The sequence below is a fragment of the Lasioglossum baleicum genome, chromosome 3, assembly GCF_051020765.1.
Source record: "Lasioglossum baleicum chromosome 3, iyLasBale1, whole genome shotgun sequence".
Taxonomy (NCBI): domain Eukaryota; kingdom Metazoa; phylum Arthropoda; class Insecta; order Hymenoptera; family Halictidae; genus Lasioglossum; species Lasioglossum baleicum.
In genome coordinates this window covers 11,969,085-11,992,349 of record NC_134931.1, presented here as the reverse complement: position 1 = coordinate 11,992,349, position 23,265 = coordinate 11,969,085, and the positions used below count along the sequence as shown (strand labels likewise).

At 37.3% G+C, this 23,265-nt stretch overlaps 1 protein-coding gene across 10 annotated transcripts in view; it reads left to right on the top strand.

Moving 5' to 3' along the window:
* Nachralpha6 (nicotinic acetylcholine receptor alpha6) overlaps positions 1–23,265 on the top strand; it is a 390,412-nt gene that overhangs the window by 101,185 nt on the left and 265,962 nt on the right. For all 10 annotated transcript variants that reach the window (XM_076420937.1, XM_076420941.1, XM_076420942.1 and 7 more), the window contains one exon: positions 18,206–18,345. In XM_076420937.1, the coding sequence (XP_076277052.1) occupies positions 18,206–18,345 (140 nt within the window). The remainder of the gene's footprint in view (positions 1–18,205; positions 18,346–23,265) is intronic.

Here is a 23,265-nt window from a genome sequence, read left to right as displayed (position 1 = left end):
TAACGGATATCAATGATCATCGTCTGCTCTCTCTGCTGAATATTTCTACGTTTTCCATTCTCCACCTGTCACAATACCCCTGCAATCTCGTACCTTTCGCAGCAAACAAATTCTCAGAAGTAATTTAATAGTCTTTCACGTAACACAATATTTTATGCAACGACTCTGTGAAACGATCAGTCCCTTTGGCAACTTCAGTGAAGCTTGATACAATAGCATTGCCGACCAGTTTAACGACATGTATATCCCGTGCCCGTGTCGCCTGTTCCAATAAAGTTCCAGAAAACAATCTTCTGAACGTTACCCGCGACGACTTTTTTCCTCCATTCGTTTTCTTGCGTTCGTTTCGACCGCGAATGTGACTTTAAAGGACTTAATGTTCGTCCACAGGAACGGAACCGAGTGCAGCAAATGTGCTAGTTCGTAAATCTACCCGTTTTCTCCAATTTTTAGAACGTCGTTTATAAACATGCAGCGTTTGGTATCGGTGCATTAACATTTTACATGCAACATTACCCTGCTCATTGATTTTTAGTACCTGTATCTATTTTTAGATCAAGATAGATGCACGAACAATTTCTAGGTTTTTAGTTCTAGCCAGGAAAATTCTGAAAGAAAAAGAACAGGTTAAAGTTGCGTTACAGCAGAATCGATTTTCAGTAAATATGAAGGAGAACAAAAATATTTTAATTGAATGCAAAGAAACAGGAATTACAGCGCGATTTGTTCCTATTTATCTGATATTTTTCAAATTACTAGGCTTAGCAAGTTGTACGATAATATGTATAGCGATTGACGATATTGCCACGTTATTTGTCTTTCCACTTACTGCTTGAGCTTCCTACGTATCTAGACGGTATTCACAGCCTTAGCTATGAAAATATTTTAATCGAATGCAAAGAAACAGGAATTACAGCGCGATTTGTTCCTATTTATCTAACATTTTTCAAATTAGTAGGCTTAGCAAGTTGTACGATAATACATATAGCGATTGACGATATTGCCACGTTATTTGTCTTTCCACTTACTGCTTGAGCTTCCTACGTATCTAGACGGTATTCACAGCCTTAGCTATGAAAATATTTTAATCGAATGCAAAGAAACAGGAATTACAGCGCGATTTGTTCCTATTTATCTAACATTTTTGAAATTAGTAGGCTTCGCAAGTTATACGATAATATAGCGATTGACGATATTGCCACGTTATTTGTCTTTCCACTTACTGGTTGAGCTTCCTACGTATTTAGACGGTATTCACAGCCTTAGCTATATGTTGCTAACGCAAGGAGAATCAGCTACACGGTTTAGTGGAGCGATTGGAATGTGAATCTTCTGTTCGCTGATTGACTGCCCTAATCAATTGACCTGTGTAACCAATAGCCATAAACGCTCTCTCTGGCTTGGTGGCGCGCATTACACATTGAATAATATCAACCTTCCAAGGTAAAGCTGGTGTGTTATGTTATCTTCTTATATGTATATCATCAGTCCGTTTAACCCGTTAACTAAATCTATTCTAAAACTTTTACAAAACCACAGCAGTTCATTTAACGAAAAACGAACCCAAAATTAAAGATGTATCATTGTGATGAAACTCTCTGTATCTACTAAAATCGATAAAATGTCGTTTGCTTCGCATTGTAAACATTAAATTTTTAAGTTGGATAAAAAATCTTGACACGCGTATTTGTATTTTGCAGTTGGGATCACTTTAAAGTAATAAATTTGTTATTTCGACGACTCGGTGATTTAAGTGTGAAATAAAGATGAGTTTCACAGAGAACCATCGGAAATAATAAATATTGGCACTGCCTTCGCACTGCATTTCTAAAATATGCAGCTTGCGCGCTTTAAATGGCTTATCCTGATGTATGCAATACCAAAATGAAACAAAACTTTACACAAATCCCTAGCACATAATCTGATTGAAGCTATTTACACAATTTGTAACGAGCGTGCCTTGCATCGTTAACTGCTCTCTCAATTTATGAATGATTTTCATCGCAAATTCAGTCCTGCATTATCATAATAAAAACATATTAATCCTTTTTAGAGCGTCACTTCTGGAACTACTCCATTGAACATTATTAATTCAGGTTGGTGCAAATGCACCCCAGGCTGATAGAAACGGAAATAAAAAGTTGACGAATGAAAAATTTCCAAAGCGTTTCTAGGAATGCCATCTGCGGTATTTTTTAAAATTTTAAAGTGTTGTACGCTTATCTTTTAAAATCAATGAACTTTCTTCAAATCCCTCCCGCATACGCAAAATTGTAAATGAGGAGTAAATTGTTATGTAATTTATATAGTTAGAAGATTTCCTGAATTGCATAAATGGTGATTTCAAAGTTTTGTAATGAAATATAAAATAAATTGAATATATTGTTTTTTCAACACTAGAAGCAATTTAGATTATATCGAATGGACTTGGGTTGTTTCAAATTTTATGACAAATCTAGTTGTTAATTTTGAAAGTGACTCAAGTCCATTCTTGGTAAGAAGACACATATTATTCACTCAATAATTGCTATTATTTTGATAGGAATTGTAAATTTAACTCTCTTGGATACGCTTAAGGAGTGTGGTACATATTGGTATCCTATTCGTATATTTTTAACTTCATTGAAACGCAAACTCTTAAATATCTAAATTTAAACATAAATTGACTTAGGCCATTTTCAAAATAAACGGCTCATATGTAACAAATACATGGAAATTATACTAAATTCTTTTGAACATTCAACCCTTTTATCGCCTATAAATGCATAAGAACGCATTCGAAAATCTCTAGCAATCTGCGCGCACAATTGAATGATTAGAAAAGTGAACGAAGCGTGTAGCACAGCGAAAATTAGAATAAACAGAACGGGTTTTATTCAGTAAACCGAAGAATATTCAACAACGTGAAATCCGGCTAAGAAGGATGAGAACCATATTAGTTTTGATGCTCGAGAATTGTATAATTCAAAACCATGCAAAGCCTGCGAGGAGTATGCCTTCGAAGCATTTTCCAGCGGTCGCATTGCAAGGTGGTTACATTGCGAAACGGCCGAATGTCGACCAACGAGAAATACATGGATCGCGCATACTCTTATCCGAATGCAGTTCTGTATGAATATATTGGTGTATATAAATTTCGCACATTGTTTGGATATAATGGTTCGTCTTTGTTGCCGGACAACGTGGATCCGACTCGAAACATTCTCAGCATTTAGTTTGTGTAATTCTCTAGATGTTTCGATGGCCAGCATGGTCCACGTTCCCAGATAGGAGTTCCCGTGTTGTTCCCAACAAAGTGGTTATAGCCATATGTATCGCGGAACAGTAACTTTCGCCGATGTTTCACGCCTCGAACGAAACGCAAAATACCGCGGATGAAACAGCTCGCGCGGCTTTGACAAGCAGCCTTATCTGAAATCCATTGAGCTTGAACGCGTTAGCTATGCTTCGAAGAAATTCACCATTGTTCCGGCACGCATTAATTAAATTCGTGTTAAAGCATCGTAAAATAATCGTACAAATTCATGAGAACATTAATTCTCTCAATAAAAGAAATTCTTGTCAGTAGACTGCAGATCTGAGTAATTAAATTGTTAGCTGGAACAACGTTGGATGATTTAAAGTACAAATTTTACAGGAGAGCAGGATTTTATGGGGGAACAATAAAAGTTAAAACAGATCTTAAGGAAATCTCACATTTAACGTTGCTCCAGACACCAATTCAATTCTTGACAAAAGTGGCTAGGCAAAGTCCGCAATAGCAAAAGTACTAAGAGAATTTTAAAATATTGTTACATTCTTTGCAATTCATTTATATTTAGGAAAAACAAACAAATTTATATTTAGAACCTGTTTTATTCCACAAAAATTCAGACGTGAAATGGAAACGATGCTGATAGAAAGTGTGTAGATGAAAGGTTTAATTTTCAAGATTTAGGAAAGTTGAAACGCAGCCTTGGGAAACTAAGTGCTGTTTTGACAGAGCCCTAGTTTTCGTGTATAATTATTGGTGCCCGTTAATGTTTGAACAATGGAAATGATCTCGAACCTATGCGGGTATAAGTTCCCGTGACAACACAATAGCAAATTGCCATTGTTCCGTCGCTGATGTAATACTGAAATTGAATCTTGTGACAAAGACGGTTTTACACAATGGCGCAAACGTAAAGTTCCCCGTGATTCAGAATTAGACATCAGGATAATCAATTCTAGCACAGTCTGTGGTTTGTTTCGGCTACGGTAGCACGATAGACAACATAACAAGAGCGGTATATTCGAGTTAAGCTAGTGAAACCGCATGACTCGCGGATCTTCAGAGCCCATGAATGCAACTTACCCAATCACAGCTGTCAACCTATACATCTGATCCGCGAGATGGACTAATTAGCGCATTTATTCACGATGATCATCATTCACGTTACAGGTCTACCTCTGAAACAGCTTTATTAGCAGCTTCACAGTTCGAGATCTCCTAACGTTGACATGCTCGTTACAACTATCAAATCTCTTACATTCCATCGTACGTATTTGTTCTATTGTTCAATATGAATTGTTAACCTTTAACGCATTTAATGCTGTGCGAATTTTCAGCGTTTCATACAAGTCGTCTATTCAAATCATAGAAACGACCACCGTTGTTAAGAATAATTGTTAGTCACTTCATAATGAAGCTTTCACCTTACACAATAATCTACTTAACTACTAATAATCTACAAGAAATAAACTTCTTCCATTGATAACTGTTATGAGGGGGGTCGAAATAAATTTCTCTCATTGATAACTGTTATAATTGATCGAAATGAATTTCTCTCAACGATGACATTTATTATTCTATGACTTTCCTTTTTGGTTATAACAGTTGTGATCCCTGTTTTTAACTCACCCCTGCGGCGTTCAACATGGTAATATTATTATTGTCCCGAAAGTTCGTTTAAAGGAAACAAATGCCGTGGTTAAGCTGGGGAGAGCTCAGGAAATAATAAAAGATTAAACAACAGTTTGTCTATAAACTTTTAGGGGAACCAAATATTTGTCGGAAAGCTTTTTATTTATTCTGAGTGTACGGAATATACGAAGTAGTTCAAGATGGTCCCTTAAATTCGGAAAAGTGCACTTATTATTATACATACATTAAAAAGTGTTGGAAGTTAGAAGGGCTTGGCGAAACCATCCTCAACAATCTCGAGTGCACTAAAGCGCAAAATTTACGAAAGTTCCTGACAAATTCGCACAAAACGAGTGGGTGTTGGAAGTTCGGAACTACCCGAAGTAAGTTTTTCAGAATGTAGCTACTTGGCGCCAAATTCACGCTCCTACGTAACCCGAGAAATTTCGGAAGCGAAGGAAACTCCAGGGGCAGTCGTATCTACGTGGGCAGAATCCCTATTCAAGTAAAACTACAAGGGCGAGATTCTTATAAATCCAAATTTGGTTAGGTGGCATCCATCTCTGTCACTAGTATCACAGAACGTTCGCTTTTGAAGATAGAACAACTATAATTATTATTTATAGACCGCGGATCGCTTTGCAAAATAAAAGTGTATAACGTACCTGTTGGAAACTCACCAGCATGTTCACACGAAAAAACTAAAATTAATTGCAGTCGAAATTAAAGGATCAACCCAAGTAAGTGAAAAATCGCGAATATTCAATTCGTAATTACTTGGTGAAGAAAAATCGGAGAACAATAAACCATTTTCCCAAGAGATCGAGAAGCCGTCTTCTCTGGAATCAAGAAGACAAAGAACCAAAGATAGTATTTTTCTCAATTCGCATACATATTCATACAGCCGTAAGAATTTTGTAAAATCTTTTTCGCGGCTCTAATTACCATGGATTCGCAGATTCGAGCGTCCGTTTTCGAACGATTAAATGAAATCTGATCTACGATTTGTTGTCACCATTTCATCGCACTTTGAATGGAAAGTGTCGCGCTGGCATTAGAGTAATCCAAGCTACACTGCGAGGAGATTATGCGCTTGAACTTGTACTTCGTGTTTATGTGTTTTGGATGCGTTTAGCGCATGTGTTTAGAAACAAGTATTACCCCTTCGTTGCCATACTACTTGTTGACTTCATCGTCGCTGGATTAACTCTTCGAGGATGTTCCGGAATTTACTTTGGGAATTTATCTTTCAGCAAGTTTAAACTATATCGTTCTGTTCGAAAGATGTGCGAAAATATACGAACTTTAAGAAATTATTTCGGAAACATTTCTTCTATTGCACGTTGCAATACGATTATAATAATTGCTTAAATGAAGAAGTTCACACCAGTCGGTGTAAATCCCTGAGGACGAGAACTCGGACTAAAGAGAACTCAGGCTAAATTTCGAAATTTTAACTTAACACTAAACCTACCACTGTCGGTCAAATGACCGGTTTCATATTTTTCATTTTGTAATTATTGAAATAATGAAGCACATATTGTATTAAAAATTGCGCCAGAACTAAATAAATAGAGCCTTGTTATTTTTATCAGCTGAAATATTTTAATCGCTTTTAGAGTTCAGCAGGTTTAGTGTTAAATAGAAAAGAAAAGAAAATTAAACCGGTGTGGTTTAAATAGATTGGTATGAGAAAATTGAATACCGAATCATTCAGAAATAAGTAATTTAGTTTAATTTTAAGTTTCGGTTAATTCTAGTGTGAAACGAGTATAAAATCCCGCGGCTTATCATAATTCTTCAAGAGCCGGGTATTATTAGAGCGAGTCTATACGCGGCGTAGAACAGGAACTCGTAAGTTTGCAACGCGTTTGTTCATGTTAACCGCATGCACGTGACTCGTTGCATTCTACGCTCGCCCGAGCGTGTACTACGTACAGGAAAACGCGTACATAATACCCACGCGTGCGAATCTACGTGGGTGTGTTCACGTTCAGAAGCGTCTCTTTCCTCCCATGGGTCTGGGCACTTCCACGATGAGATAGGCGTCACGTAGAACCCTGTAAGTCCTCCACTGCCGCACAAGGAATGAGATATTGACAATCTACCCCGTATTATGTTATGCGTACTTTCGCGAAATTGTATACGAGAGAAAACGTTTCTCTCATTCATAAACCTTCCCTTGAGATTTAATTATCATTCACAGACGAAAGTCTAAATTGAAGACTGTTGCAAACATACCCGGAATTGTTCATTTTTCAGTGAAATTGTACTTGTTGAAGCTCTTCGTCAGAGTTGGGCATCAATTAATATTTTAACCAAGATTGATTGATTAATGTGTACGATTAAAAAAGGTAATCATTGGAAAATGGACAATTGATTCAATCGATTGATGAAGTTAATCGTCGATCGTTGATTAAAAAAAGAAATCATTGAAAAATCGGAGACTGATTTAATCAATTGTTGAAGTTAATCGCCACACGGTTTATCCATAAATTGTAATAAGGAGGAAGAGAGAGAAATATATCTGAACAAAAACTCAGTTTACATTTTCTTCAGTATGCATACAAATTTTGATTCCGTATTCATTTCGAAATTTCAGCAGTTAATCAATTATCTGATTGATGATTACAATTGAAAAGTATGTAATCATTAACCGCAATTAACGACTAAAGTAGGAGTTTAATTGTTAATTGCGATTAACGATTGAAGTAGAATTCGTCAATCGTGGATTAAATTTTTGCCCAACTCTGCTCTACGTATACAGTAAGATACATTAAAGCAATTTTCGAAGTTGAACACAACGAAAATAATTTCAGATATGTCCTGCTCTAACACACAAGCCAAGGGATGATGGTATTTACACGTGTCACAGAGATAAGCAATGTCTTTGTCATTGTCATCACCTCCGGCTTATGTGCGCGAGCTCAATCTTGACATTCTACATACCTAATCCATTCTCCTGGGATTCCGGGAACAGGTGACCATACAATGTTCATTCAACATCGTCATTGTCATCTTCCGAATAATCCTTCTTCTTTCCCGGTGAAGCCTAAGACACGGCATATTTTCTTATTACAGCTATTACATTGAAACTATCGAAACGATAATGTAATATTATAATTGTCTGATTGAAATATTTAATATGGAGAAAAATAAAATCAGATCTGTGAGAAATAGAAAATTGGCCATTGCAATTGATCATTACCAAAAATGTAATAAAATTTCATTTAGAAAGACAAGCGTGTTTAGATGTCTAACTAAATATCAAACTAAAAATACGCTCGAAAAAATAAATGAACGATTTTGTACCTAAACAGAGGAACAAACCATGTACAACTGTATGTACAGTATTGTATATTCATCAAAAACGTGTGTGTCCCATGAGGTAGGAGTCGCAGCTGGTGACCAAATATTTAGCGAAAAAGTGGTCGGATTGATCGATTTGGCGAGAATTTAAATGATCTTGTCCGCGGCCGTCCGATTTTCGCTGTTAAATGAACAACAGGCTCAATCAATTCCTATCATTGTCCCATATTCCGTCGTTACATTCCCAAGGGAGTAGCATTCATACCGGCGGTTCCCGCAGGCAGGGTACGTCGACCAATGGCACGAGGAACGTTGACATCGGAGCTGTGAAAAAGCCACCAACCACCCATTCACGTTGACACCCGTTATCACACATATTTAGCCGAGGCATATAGCGCCTCGTAACGAGTCAGTAAACGACGTATATCGGTCTTTTTTCTATGCTCTCTATTTTCTCACCCTATCTCTTTCTCTCTCTGTTCCTCTCCCTCTCTTTCTCCTCTCTCCTATTTTCCTTTATACCTAGTTCCGTTGCTTCACCCTTCCAACGACTTTTTCCCAACCACTCGCAAAGTCATTCTCATTAATCTAAATCGACGCCGACAACGTTCGTCTGAATGAAGCCGCCGCGATCCTCTTTCAGTCAGCCTTTGTGACCAACTATTAAAAGGCTCATCTGCAGTCTGGTTAGCGGGGTTCGTGGAATATTCTACAAAGCTCCGCGCCCGGGTACAGAAGCAAAAAAAAAGGATTGCCAAGAAATATTCGCGAATTCGCCAATCGCGAGATTTACCGCGATTTATATTTACGTTTCAATACGCGGCCCAGATGTCGGGACTGTAACAGGTGCGGTCGTAAAAATATTTATCGCTCCGATATTTTTTCGCTTTTATCACCTGTCGGTGTTTAGCCGCATTCTCATGAGACCGATTAACCGAATTATTTATTTTGACGGAAAAACCAGTCACTGATCCCCCGAAAAATAAATGATAGATCGGCGTCAATCGTGGCAGAGTAGGGCAATAATCAACTAATATTTAAAAATTACTAATAGTCTTTTTGAATGTTAGTCATAGCAAAATAGTCATTAGTCGAAATTTTTTGATTAGTTAGTGATTACTAATTAATAATATTAATGTATGTTAATCGCACAATAGTGACTGATAACTAAAGATTGATGACTGATCATCAACTACTAATTCACTAGAGCTGTGACTAACTATTTGCCATTTAGTTATCACTAACTAATCAAAAAGTTTTGATTAATAACTATTTTTCTATGACTAACATTCAAAAATTAAATATTAGTTGGTTATTGCCCTACTCTGAATCGTGCGTAGTTCGGAGGCGCCAGATTACGGGAATTGACTCGAATCGATGGGGAAAAAGTTACCCTCTCTCTGCCAGTACCAGATCAGTCACGTGATGTTGCGACACACGCACGACAGAAATAAAACGCGTCACGTGACCGGGCCGTGGCGGAAACGTGGGGGAATAGCGTCGTAGCAGGGGAACGTACATAGTTTTCAACATTTTCTTTCTCTCAGAGAAAGGCAAGAGACGTACTGCCACTTTTGTTTAGAAGAAACAGTGAAACGAATTAATATTCGGACGCTCTAAAAAGGACGATAACTTTTTTCATATTGTACTGCACGATTTGAACTTTTTTGAACAGCTAAAGCAATTAGTTTACTACTGGATGTGAAAAGAAATTTTTTCAAAAATTGTAATTGATCGGAATTGTAGAGAAAATACTAAAAGTTGCATTTTACAACTTTTTTATGTGGTCCCATATTAAACATTTTTAAAATACGTTTTGTAGATCTGTGTCAATTATATGCACTGTCAAAGTTTTATCGAAATCGGTTGATGCGGGAAAAAACGACAGGCATTGAAAGATGTAAGAAGCCTTAGATTTATTGCAGTTAGAGGCCGTAAATTTTTGACGGAATTTCCAGAATATGTTTAATTCACACAGACTTACAAAACATATTTTTTAAATTTTCAATATAGGCCCACATAAAAACGTTGTAAAATGCAACTTTTAGTATTTTTTCTACAATTCCGATTAATTGCAATTTTTGAAAAAATTTCTTTTCACATCCTGCAGTAAACTAATTGCTCTAGCTAATATTAAAAAAGTTATCGTCTCTTTTAGAGCGTCCGAATATTAATTCGTTTCATTGCATGTATTTTAATATACTCAAAGTATTGGGTTGGCAAGAAAGTAATTTCGGTATTTTAAGGTGAAATAAAAATTTCTTTAAGCAATGAACTTTAATCGATCAAATATCTTCCATTTTGTTCGATGACCTTTTTCCATCTTTCTGGTAGCTTAATAAAGTTATTGGCCATTTTCATAAAGCTGTGACAGCTGTCATATTGAATAACAAAATTGGGATTTCATTTTCACCTTAAAATACCGTAATTACATTTTTGACAAACCAATAGTATAGAAACACATTTGTATTTGTTTAACGAGCCACATTCGATAACAGAAAGAGTGACTAACCTTTTTGTCAGTGTCTTAGAAGCCACTCAGAATGCGTCCACGTTGGTAGACGTTCATTTGCCGCAACTTAGTCGTTAACGCGTGCATTCTGTTTACGCGAACGAAACGGGAAAAAGAATTCTGCTGCTTTAATTTCCGTTTCATTTGTCACCGTTCACCGCGATGCGTTGGCATGCAAATCGAGAGTCTCTTCAGGGCGAAACACAGTTCGCCGGTATTTGTCTTTTTTGGTCTCTGTTTCGCGAAGTTTCATCTATTACAAGTTACAAGTAACTTCTTCCGGGCGAACTAGTTGTTCCGCAGGCTTCCTGCTTCTTGTCCGTTCATCCAAGGTTTCTGGGCGAACTTTCAATCGAACTAATCTCCGGAGGAGGATCGTTTACAGTGACCCAGAATCAATCGATCGTTATCGTCTTTATTTATAGACACACTTTTACCTTGATGGAAAATAAGACTAGCTTGACAACTTGCACACGGTCAAAGATACATGGTAAATTGCCCGGCATTTTAAATTTTCACAGAATCGTCAACTGTATATTCGAACACTGTTTCAATGAACATTTTTATTGTACCATACCAATTCATACGAATTGTTTAACGTTGGAATCGTTATATAATGTACAATTTCAAATTCGAAAGCATTTTGACTGTGTCAGTGTGTGAAATTTTCGACTTGGGCATCATTGTCACGATTAATCAACGCATAATTAATTTGTTTTTGCGTACCTGTGGTGTTAAACCGACTGAGACGTTGCCATGACTACAAAAAGGATTTAATACTGACACAAACATCTTCCTGAGTGTCGTGACGGGGTGTGAAACTTATCCCATGCTCGTCGGTGCTGCTAGCATTCATACGCAATTTACGCTAAATCCCTTATACGTTTTTTTTATGAAAGCGGGATTAAAAGATTGGTATGCAGCCGCTACGGATTAATCACTGTCAAACGTAAGCTTCCGTTTAAATAGTAACCGCACCTTCTCGGTTATTCAGAACATAATGTTGTATCTTCAAACTGTTAGTAAATGAATAAGAAAATATTTCGGACGAAAAATAGTATAGCAATTATAACGGTCAGCAGATTTTTAACTTAACAGACAGAAGCGAAGATAAATTCAGTAAAGGTTTGTGGTTTTGAACTACACTCTCATCATTCATACTCAATCAATCATTCTCAATCATACATAATGGACACTGATCCGCAATATGAGCGTGTTCAAAACTATAATTTGGTCATCCAATACATATTTATGTTTTTATTGGGATAAACGACATTCAGAAAAGACTTATGTTCATCGAAATTTACGTGAAAGCCAATGTCAAACATTTTCGAATTTCACCTAGTAGAGACTATACATATATAAAACACAACCAGAGAAAAGCCCATGCCAGGATTCGATCCTCATAGAGACGATGCTGAATATTTTCGTGTTCAACAGAACATCGATTGCGACGAAGTATATCCAGGGGTATAGATCGCGGCGATGCGTAAATATCTTCAAAAGTTACATTTCACTTCTTCCGTACTTTATCAAGAAAAACAAATTTACATTTAATACTCTACAGTGCCACAGCAAAGAATAAAGAGTACATATCTTCAAATATTGGGTATAACGCATTTACTTAATTCCGCAGAGGAAAAGAGATTTGGATTTGTGAACACCAATGCAAGTTATTAAATATAAAGATACAACGATCAAGTATATCGGTTTACCTCTCGCAGATTTTCGCACTACAGATATTAGTAAATACTTTTATATTGCTGCAGACTTCGTAGACGAGGCTGTTTCTACAGGAGGTTATTCTCATGTTCGATCTTTATACAAAATAATGAGAAATGTATATCATCTAACGGTATACAATTTTTCACAGGTAAAACTTTTGTGCATTGCATGTTGTGAATGTCCCGAAGTGCAACTTATAAAATTTAACGATCAAGAAAGAAATGCTGGCTGCTGATACTATTAGGCTGGTCCGTAAAAATCGCTTTATACAACCGAACGAGGGCTTCCTTCAACAATTAGCACGATTGGATGATCAACTGAGGAGAGGCAACGTTTATAATTAAATCTGATACTGACAAAATTGTTAAAAATCTTCCTGGAGTTTGTAAGAATGATACAGCCTATATCATCTATTTTGTAGTCGTGTATTGTATCTAAACATTTCATAAAAAAGCTATGGATTTTTATAGAAGTTTATCACGTAAAAATGGGCAAGTTTAAAATGCCTGAACATTTGCAGTACATTAAAATTCTTACGTTCATCGAAATTTACCAAAAGGAGAATCTTCGACGTTAGAACGAAATCAATGTGCATCGTTAATCAGATTAGGCAAATGTGTTACGCGTTATTGATCCAATGTTGAACTCTAGTTTATATAGTACCGACATATTGCATTGCACTGATTAATCACCTTTGTAATACCAAACACGGAACACGTGCTTCGATCTCGATACCTGTCGTTAGTAAACAATGAGAACTATTCGAATCTGAATCCACACGCACACCCGCAACCTCGCACGTACATAGAGTAACTTTCAGCGAATGGTATCACGTTTGTATAATAACTAAATTGTGGTATCTTCTGCAAACTTGCATCCGAGTGCATAAATTTACTGAAACGAGCAGAATCAGTTTCCCTCCACTAATCAATTCGTTATGTCTCCCATGAAACAAGAAATGCATCGAAGATTTAATAGATTCACGATTTACGAAAATAATTAGAACGGAAAAATTATAATTCATAGAGAATTAAAACACAATATAAAAATTCACAATAATACAATATAAAACAACAATATAAAAATTGAATCAAAAATTCAAATGGTGAATGTTAATGTTCACTTCCAATTGATTTTTAAAGCAAAATCTTTGTTCTCTGAGCGGCCATTAACTAAATTACTACTATTAGTTTACTTGAACGATACTATCTGTGCTCTACTCTAATATCCAAGATTACCAGTATAATATCAATTCATTTCACGTATTAAGTGTTTAATATGAAAGACTATGAACGGATTGCATAAACATGGGCACAGCAGGTGTGCGCCAGGAGCATCGGAAATTTATGAGTTCTCACGGAATCGATGGTGCAATGGTCAACGTGCAAGTATCAAAACGAAGATATTTCCGGCACGATTGATAGGATGAAAGTTTCAGCATCTGAATTATCCACGAAAGGATTTAGATGCCAATATTCATGGCAACGAGATCTCTAGAATACCGATGCGAACTCAACAGCAATTTATGCGAACGTTAGAGACGAAAAAATGTTGTCGGCGGAACAGTAGACAGAGGGAATAAAATATTAGATCGCTCAATCAGTAACATCCTGACAGCGTCATTTCAGTTGCGAAACGTCGGGGAAACGTTTCACGAAATTTTCTTTATACTACTAGGTATGAATCAATCCAAACAAAATATTCACAGACACGAATTTAATTTGAATCGTCAATGTACTGCCTTCTGTAACCTTCTTTGAATGTTTTTTTAAAAAATCATTTCACATTCACACGTGTTTCTAGTACAATTTTTTTATTGATTACGTATGCATACGTTCAGATAGTAATTGCGGAGTCCATTTTTTTCAAAATATTGTACAACCATTCTAAATATGTCCTATACACAGAGCTCATTTATCCGACGAAATTTTCTGATTATAAATTATTGTCGCCCTCCGCGGTCTTGTTGAAAGCACTCGCTCCATTCGACATAATGAACTATTGTACTTAAATTAGCTTCGAAATACGTCTGTTTTCATCGCTGTTTCACTGAATAGTGTTTCTACCTGGTCCGCAAGAAAGTTCTGACCACCGCATCGGCGATGATGGCGCGGCGCGGCGTCCATTGCAAACTACTTAAAGACACTATCTTCTAGTTGATCGAACGTGACCCGAAATTGTTTGTTGGGCCGTATTTAATATTTCGCGGTATCGATCCTGAGCACAGAAATTGCTCGAAACTCCAGAGCGGAACATCATCATCGGCTTTCCTAAATGGAGCTCATGCACTAAGCTCAAATCTCCATCTACGATCTTTGCGAACTATCTTTCCTTTCGAAATGGCATCTTCGATACCACGTAAATTCTCCGTCGATTTTGCTACATTTCGTTGCTTGAACAATGTGTACATGCACTTTGTCAGTTGACGTTTCAGACGCTGTATTCTTCGGGCATTTCACTTGGCAAATATTATATGTTCTTGAGAAAAAATGGCTTTCACATTAAATGAAGGGGTTAAACTTTTACTCAGGGAACCAAAAATTTTCAACTGTTCTGTATGTATTATAATATTACAAAATTCAACGAAAAAAAATGATAAAACGTTAAATTGTAGTGCGAGAAATCCAGGACCTATCCCAGACCTAGCGGATCCGCTCACTACATCATACCCGCGCCTATGTCTGCAAACTAATATGGCAGCGTTTTAACCTGTTGGATTATGAATAAGTTACCAGCACAACGAACTTATTGTTCCTTGTCAATAATGAATCAACGACCTCAGAATCGTATTAATAATCACAGATTACGAAGTATCGATGAAGCGATCTCAGAATCGTTTCTAAACGGAGGTTTCGAAGTATCCAATTCGATACTTTGTTTCAAGAGCCGGACTTTGAAGCCCAACCTAAACAGTCTGGTGATACGACAGGACCCTGGTTTCCTTTCGGGATTCCAACTGTTTTCCTCTCAGCGTCAGTCGAAGCTAAGATTTCGATTAGTAAAGAGCTTCCTCTCGCGCCGTGAAATAAAGACTTGTTTTATTTCAAAAGTACCAGTGTGCATTTATTAACACCCATATCCAATATAACCTGGCAAACGCGCTTGAAATCGAGCAACTTCACCCGCGTATAAATTTTTAACGAATGAACTCCGCACACTGAAACTTGGATTCCTCGTACCAGAATTTAAAGTTTTATAATTTTTTCGTTGAACTCTCTCTCTGTGTACAATATTGTATTCAGAAAAGTTGAAAAGTTTTGGTCCCCTGAGTGAAAGTTCAGCCAATGAGGTAAATGTACAGAAAACGGAGGGGGATCATTTTCAAAATGAAGAAAGCTCCAGAAATTAATTGCCTCGATACCTCGAGGAATGGTTCGCGGACTGCTGTCTCTCGTTGCACAGATTTTCCGGCACACTATATTCATTTATTTATGCAACAGAATGGAATATCCTTCGGAGGAAGACAAAAAGATGAGCAGTTCTTATATACAGCATCACTTCAATGGCCACGATCAACCGAGCATGTCGAGGCACGAGGAAAGAATGTTCCCCTGAATGTGCTGAAGCAAACAAAAAGAAAACGTGGATAAAGGGGAAGGGATTGGGGGGGGGGTAGAGTCAAAAGAGATGGAGTGGGGAAGAGAGGAGAAACAGGAAGATGGCAGAAACAAAAAGTGCGAGGCGTATTGAATCGTGTCCGTGTAGTCGGACGTAGTAAGAGTGGTTCGCGAGCACAAGTGCATTTGTCGTAAGCCAACAATATTTCGGTCTGTCTTCAATGGGTGCACGTGCGCCGAATTCGGCCGGGCTACGGCCATTATTCTCTCGACAGACACAATCCTGTTGCATTTTGCATTCGACCGCGGCACCGTGCCCGGTTTCCGAACCTGTTTAGGCCGGCCTTGCCCGTAACACAATATCGTTGCAATGGAATCGGCGACACAAGCGTCAGATTAAGCGAAGGATTAAGAGAAGGATTAACTGTCGCTCCGTCAACAGCCATCGATTCAACGAAACTCTCTCTAGTTTTTGATGGTCTGTTCAGTCACGAACAACGAAACCGATTTTTATTTGTGTGACTGTTTTTCAGCCTTCACAGTGTACCTACACGAATGAGTATAAACGCATATCAGATAAATTATAGTGACGTAAAAAATGTTTTCACTTCTTTATCGTCCGTTAAGTAACGAGCAATGAAACCAGGCGATTTTTATTTGTATGATTGTCTTCTAGTCATAAAAGTGTACATAGAAGAGTGTAAATGCTACCAAAGTAACTTCTGAGAGACTGATGGGGATGAACTATAACGTAAGGCACACGGTTAATGTGCTTATGAGTGTGAATTTTACGCGCGCATTAACGTGATTAAAAATGCGTATAGTTTCAATTTGGCCGAGGCTGAATGTGCTCTAGCTTATCAGGTTTGCCAAGGGATTATAGTGGCTTACCCGCTATCGTTGCTGGGTAATATATAGAATCCGCGTCTGCTACACGATCTACGATGCTCGCCGTGGTTCAAGGAATTTCCGAACATACTTCCGCTGAAAGGAGGATTTCATGCAACAACAAAAGTTAATATGAAGGAGTTGAGCAATTAATAATGCCGGGAAGAAACTGTAATCCGAGAAATTCCAAAGAATCTTTTGGTTGGCGTTGTTTCGCAACACCAACAAGTAATTAGCATTAGACGTTTCGGATGGAAAAATTATGTATGCAGTTTTCCATTGATCAATGGAACATATGAATTAAATAAAAAATCAGTGACTGTTTCCTAAATTGAATCTTAGCAATTATATTTACGGCTGCTCTTTACTTTACCGGACTCAGAATTTTTGCCTTTCAACTATAAAGTATTATGTATTTGGTATGTAATCCAGTAAATTTGTACCCGGGGAACCCGCAGAGCGAAGTTTCGATCCTGTAGGATCAATGGTTCAGAAGTTATGGGCGCTTAAAGTTGAGCAATTTGCAGTGTTTTTGACAGGTAGGCGCACCGCCATATTGGTTTGTAGTGACCATCGCGAGCCGCTTACCGGGCAGAACCACCAGATGGCAGCACGGGCACGCGTTAAAGCAGATATTATATATGTAGAGCGGGTATTGCGATTGTTGTTTGAATTTTGGAAGATATGGCCACGATGTTGCGTTTTAACTGGTCTGAGTTAGGTTTTCTGTTCGGTAAGCGGCTCGCGATCGTCACTACAAACCAATATGGCGGCGCCCGTACCTGTCGAAAACACTGCAAATTGCTCAACTTTATGCAACCATAACTCCTGAACCATTGATCCTACAGGACAGAAACTTCAATCTGCAGGATCTCCGGGTACAAATCTACTGGATTACATACCAAAATACATAATAATCTATACGAGAAAGGCAAAAATTTGGAGTCCGGTAAAGTAAAGTGTACCCATATTTACTATAATATTATGTCCAATGAGGTGTTTTACAAAAGAATACGCAATTTTTTAAAATGAGGTTCACAAAACAGTAAGTTAGCACATCGATAAGCTCCTGCATAATGAGTACTACTTTTTAACAACTTGATTAACTGACTGATAGTATCAAGCCTGCCTGTAGAGCATCATAGACAGGTATATGACCCATAGTGATGCGGTTAGGTCGGGTCATTTATGACCCACGATAAAACGTTAACGGTGCTGTACCCCCCGGAATAATTTCCTTAATCAGTGACTTTATGATGCAGGATGTTGCACCGAAAAGCTTTCGTGAAATTTCTCACCGTCATTCCGAATAATTTGTTCTGGTTGCAGGAAGCCTGTGTGGACCCCATGAGAAACGTTTATTGAATGACTTGCTGGCGTCGTACAACACTCTGGAAAGGCCGGTCGCCAACGAGAGCGAGCCTCTTGAGGTGAAATTCGGCATCACGCTGCAGCAGATCATAGACGTGGTAAGTCATTTTTTTGGTAACCATAACAGCATATCGCACAGTCTGTACGACCGATCTAGCAGTTCATTTGGTAAAAAATGTCTTGTCTTATATCGGCATTTAATGCATCTACATTAAAACGTTGATATTAATGGAATTGAATAAAATTTATAATTAGAACAAGCATTTATAAAAATAAACGTTTTGTGAATACCATTATGGATTGCTTATTTCAAAACTGAACATGATTAGTTCAGACAGTTCCGATAATCAAACAAAAAAATGTTTTAAACAAAAGTTGGTCAACATTTCGCGGTTTGCAAATTTCAATGCAAAGAATTTAGAAAAAAATGTTTATGCTATAAAAAATCAAGATCAACTTTAATTTGCAACGATGAATATATATTTTTGACTTCATTATATATTTCTGACCTACATTTTTATACCCTCAAACGTCCAAATAATGCTAAAATTTTAATGAACTAGATCGGCGTCCGGACCACTGTGCATCGCCTCCACATTTTCTTATCAATTATACATAAGATAGGGGACTTCAATACGTATTGCTAGAATCTTTTTTAGCTGTTTTGAAAGCCTGGAACAGTTAAAAGGTTAGTCGTGAACACAAACCACCCGGTATGCAGAGGGCGTTGATAAAAATAAGGTTACAGAGGGAGGGTTAATTGAAAAATTGTGGAACTATTTTGAAAAAGTATGAAACCATAAAAAACATGATCTGTTGAATTGCACTGTAATGCGAGAACAGATGAAATATCATCCTAGCAGCTTTGTGTAACTCTGTATTTTTGTGGAGCACATTAGGATTAATGGAATGTGGTAACAGTAAAATTCTTCTCCAGAATATTCTCTCCTTTTATCTCTATTTAACATTTTCGTTTCACATAACCAAATATCAATTAAACTCTCACTTGTGGTTTAAAGTTCTTAATTACACGGTTAATGGTATTACGATTTACGGTTACGATTTAAAACGGTAGAGAGTTTAAAAGAGTTAGAGGACATCGATATGCAATTTTCAAGTTTTTTAGATGATTAGAGAAACTAGAAAATTTCTATTTAGCTCCTATATCTTGCAATTTTTATTTTAAGAGAATTATTAAATTGTTCGTGACAGCCATACGCTCTTGCAAATATCGGAAAGTAGAGCACACGACAAGCTTCGAAGTTACACAATGATATAGTGGATTTTACTCGGCGATTTATAAAGTGTCAGTTCTCGTTAAGTTTCATTGGTGACCGAAGCGTTTTACGTGTATCGAATTCGCAGCTTACGTTGGAATTTTCCAAGGTTATTGAACGATTAAAGCGCAGTAACGTTTATGTATATCGAAGGAACTGCGTGCACGGTAGACAACATTGGCTTTCCCGGTTGTCTTAAGAAAATCGCATTAGAGTGGATTTACGTCGGAAGCATTTTCGCTTCCATTGCTGGCAAACTGCACAATGCAGTCGGTTCGCACACATGTACACAATTCCATCGATGGAACTCCGATATGAAAGATTTCTATTATGACCCTCTTCTTTCTTTCGCCACATATGAGAAGTTACCTGGATCGTATATGAATGCTGTCTGTTACCATTCGATCGAATTTCTTTTCTCCTATATCCACTGCGCACGCCACGGAAACACGTAAACGAGCTACAATGACATAATACCAACGCAGAGTAATGCTTTAACAATATGCGGCAAGTTTATTCTCGACGTTAATGGCAGATTCCGAAAATGTACTATTATGACTAGAAAAACAAGTAGATCAAATGCAAAACAATAAAGACTTCTGAAATCTTGTTAAGGGAGTAGACTCCTTTTTTCAGGATTGCAGGTACGGGATTCGCGTTCTCATTTCTCGATAATACAAAAATGGGGATTTTTAGTAGTCAAAAACTCTAGATAAGGGCGCTATAATTTGCATTATTCGGCAGCGTAATTTGCATTACTCGGAAGCATACAACTGCGCCGAATATGCTGCCGAATAATGCAAATTACGTCTCATAAACGAAAAAATTGGATTTTTAAGGGCGATAGCGCCCTAGATCGATCTTTTATTTAGCGTTTGCGAATACTGCAAATCCCCATTTTCGTATTATCGAGAAATGCGAACGTGAATCCCGCACCGTTAATCCCTACCACCTGATAGTCTTGCGAATGATGCAAAATAAAAATGTTCTGCATCGATTTCGGAATTTCGTTCTGTCTTTATTAATTTGAATAAATTGCGTATAATTTACTGATGTTCTTAAACGTTTCAATTTTTCAACTGTTTAAAATATCGTCTCTACATTTTTTTGATAAATCTAATGATAACATCGAAACGACGAGACTTCTAGAATAAAATATGCAGTGCAATTAGTGTCGGCACGCAAATATCCCTCGTTCCGATGTAAGATTGCACAGGGCGAGGTAAACAGCGCCAGCAAATTCTGATATAAGATGTGCTCGGTATGTAAGAGTACGTGGAACGTAATTATTGCAGACAACAAGCGTCTCTTTGTGTCCCATATTTGTCCGTGCTTATGTGTCTGGGTTTGTTTGCTGAGTACACGTACGGGAAGAGTAGAAATTCTAATGTGAAACTGCCGGTACGGACGAGTTCGTTGCAATTCAATTGAAAGTAATCGCGGACCACATAAATGCGGAAAAAGGTGCGCTGTGTTGGCGCAGGAAAAAAAGGTTTCTCTTTACCCGAGAAAACGCGATATAGTGTATACAGCATACATAGAGCTTCGTTAAATCCGACAGAACCTCATTCGATGTGCTTCGCTAATAATGTATCCATGATTGTTCAATTTCTCAAAAACTGGACGTATAGGAAAAAAATTAAAAACAGATTCGGAATCAGCGCGGAAAACTCTATAATAATCGCATAGTGGGAATCGAAATACTTTTAAAAAGTTGAAATTTGTTGGACAGTGTAATGTATCCATGATTGTTCAATTTTCAGATATATAATTTCGTTCTTTCCCCATAATCAATACTTTGCACAGTAAACTGTACGTGTACATACAAAATAAATTCATCGAGATACATTCGTGCTAGACAATGATAAATAAAACAATATTATTAAGAAATTTTTCATAACTTTCGAATTCTTTGGAATTTTTAACACTTTTTGATTGTATTTGAAACATATAAAGTTGTGTAAACAGCACACTGTAGCCATATCGTTAGGGAATAAACAGGATATGCTGGACAAACAAATTTATTTTGGTTAGGAACATGGGTACAGGAAGGTGAAGTATATAAAATTATTCAATTGTTCGAATTGTAAATCACAATCATGCAAACTCTCTCTCATCACACGTGTACTCTAGCTAGGTTACGTGGTATTTTACGCAAACGACCAGAAGGTGCTCTGTCCTCTCTCGCTCGACAAGGCGTCCAGGTATTATCGCCGTACTCTCCTGTCGAGGCCTGGGCGGCCAGGAGTTGAGCCGTTCTCTCTCGTTCGACAGGCGTCCAGGTATTATCGCCGTACTCTCCTGCCGGGGTGCTACTGCTAACCAAGAGCGGCCGTGGTCCTTACCTCGTCCTCTCTCTCCGAATAGCAAATAGGCCGAGTCCCCCGAGTAGAATTAACAACGCACATACAGGTGTACGAAGTATTCGTACACCTTTTAAAAACTAATAACTTTTTTATAATTGTACCAAACGACCTGAGTTTTTATAATCAATTAGAAGCATTGGTTTACGAAATGATACGAAAAAAAGATTTTCCAAAAATTATTATTTACAAAATCAGGTCTTTTGGTACAATTATAAAAAAGTGATTAGTTTTTAAAAGGTGTACGAATACTTTGTACACCCACTGTACGTAAAAAAAGAAGCAAATGTGCAGTGGAGAGAAGTTAAAGAAAATTAATAATGTAATGGCGAATATATAGGTACAGCATTAGTTAATATTATAAATTCATGGCAGAGTATTAACCCCTTTTTTTAATTTTGTGAATATGAAATTGATATAATACCTCATACAATACTCAAACGTGTAGTCATCTATTAAATACCAACATATTTATAATGGTACAATAATTTTTAGTAGTGACTCCGAGTCCCCCCTCCACTGCAAAGGGTTACAACGTAAATAAAGTTGAAAGGAACTTTAAATTACGAAAACTGTAATATGTTAATGTTGGAAAACAGTGTTTAAATGTTGTTAATACATTTCCTCGTGTAAACAGGGAAGAGGATCTTTTTATTCAGAAATGTTCAGAAAATACAATGGCGTGTAATTTCCACACGACAATTACATGCGACGTACAATACAAATAAATTAAAGTAGTTTGAAGGTTTAAATGGTTCGTACGTTCCGAGGCATTCTTCCTCACGAGCTCAAGCGCACTCTGTTATCTACAGCATGTAAATTGTCCAACCGTGGCACGTCACATGTGTTGACAAACGAATTCACAAGAACAGACGTTCTGTTTGTATTTCGTTTATATCGGTAGTCGAAACTTTTTTAATTGGATATTTCGTGGTGCAGCAAACTGAACTCCAGTGGACCAATCTGTACGTGTTGGCCGGAAATCCGTCTGAACTCGTGACCAAAACAGATGGCGCGTGATAGGGGCCACAACAGTGTGCCCCTTACACAGAAATCGCGTTTGTGTGCTGTTAATGTTTGATACTTTTTCCAAATCGTTGTGAAACTATATCTTGTTTGACAGGAATGCAAATATGCACTACAGGATTGTGAATTTGTTAATTATAAAAACGTCCATTTTTATCCAAGCAGATACAATTTATAATTATTAGAATGCGGATTTTAGGCATTTATGACAAAAATGGATACGTACAATTTTAGACAGTGAAGGTATTAAAAAGATGTATGGCCACCAGTGTACTAGTTTCACCTTAATAAGATAATTAAAAGAAGAATGAATTTGTTATTTGGCTCCTGTGTCTATTTTATATTTTGCTTA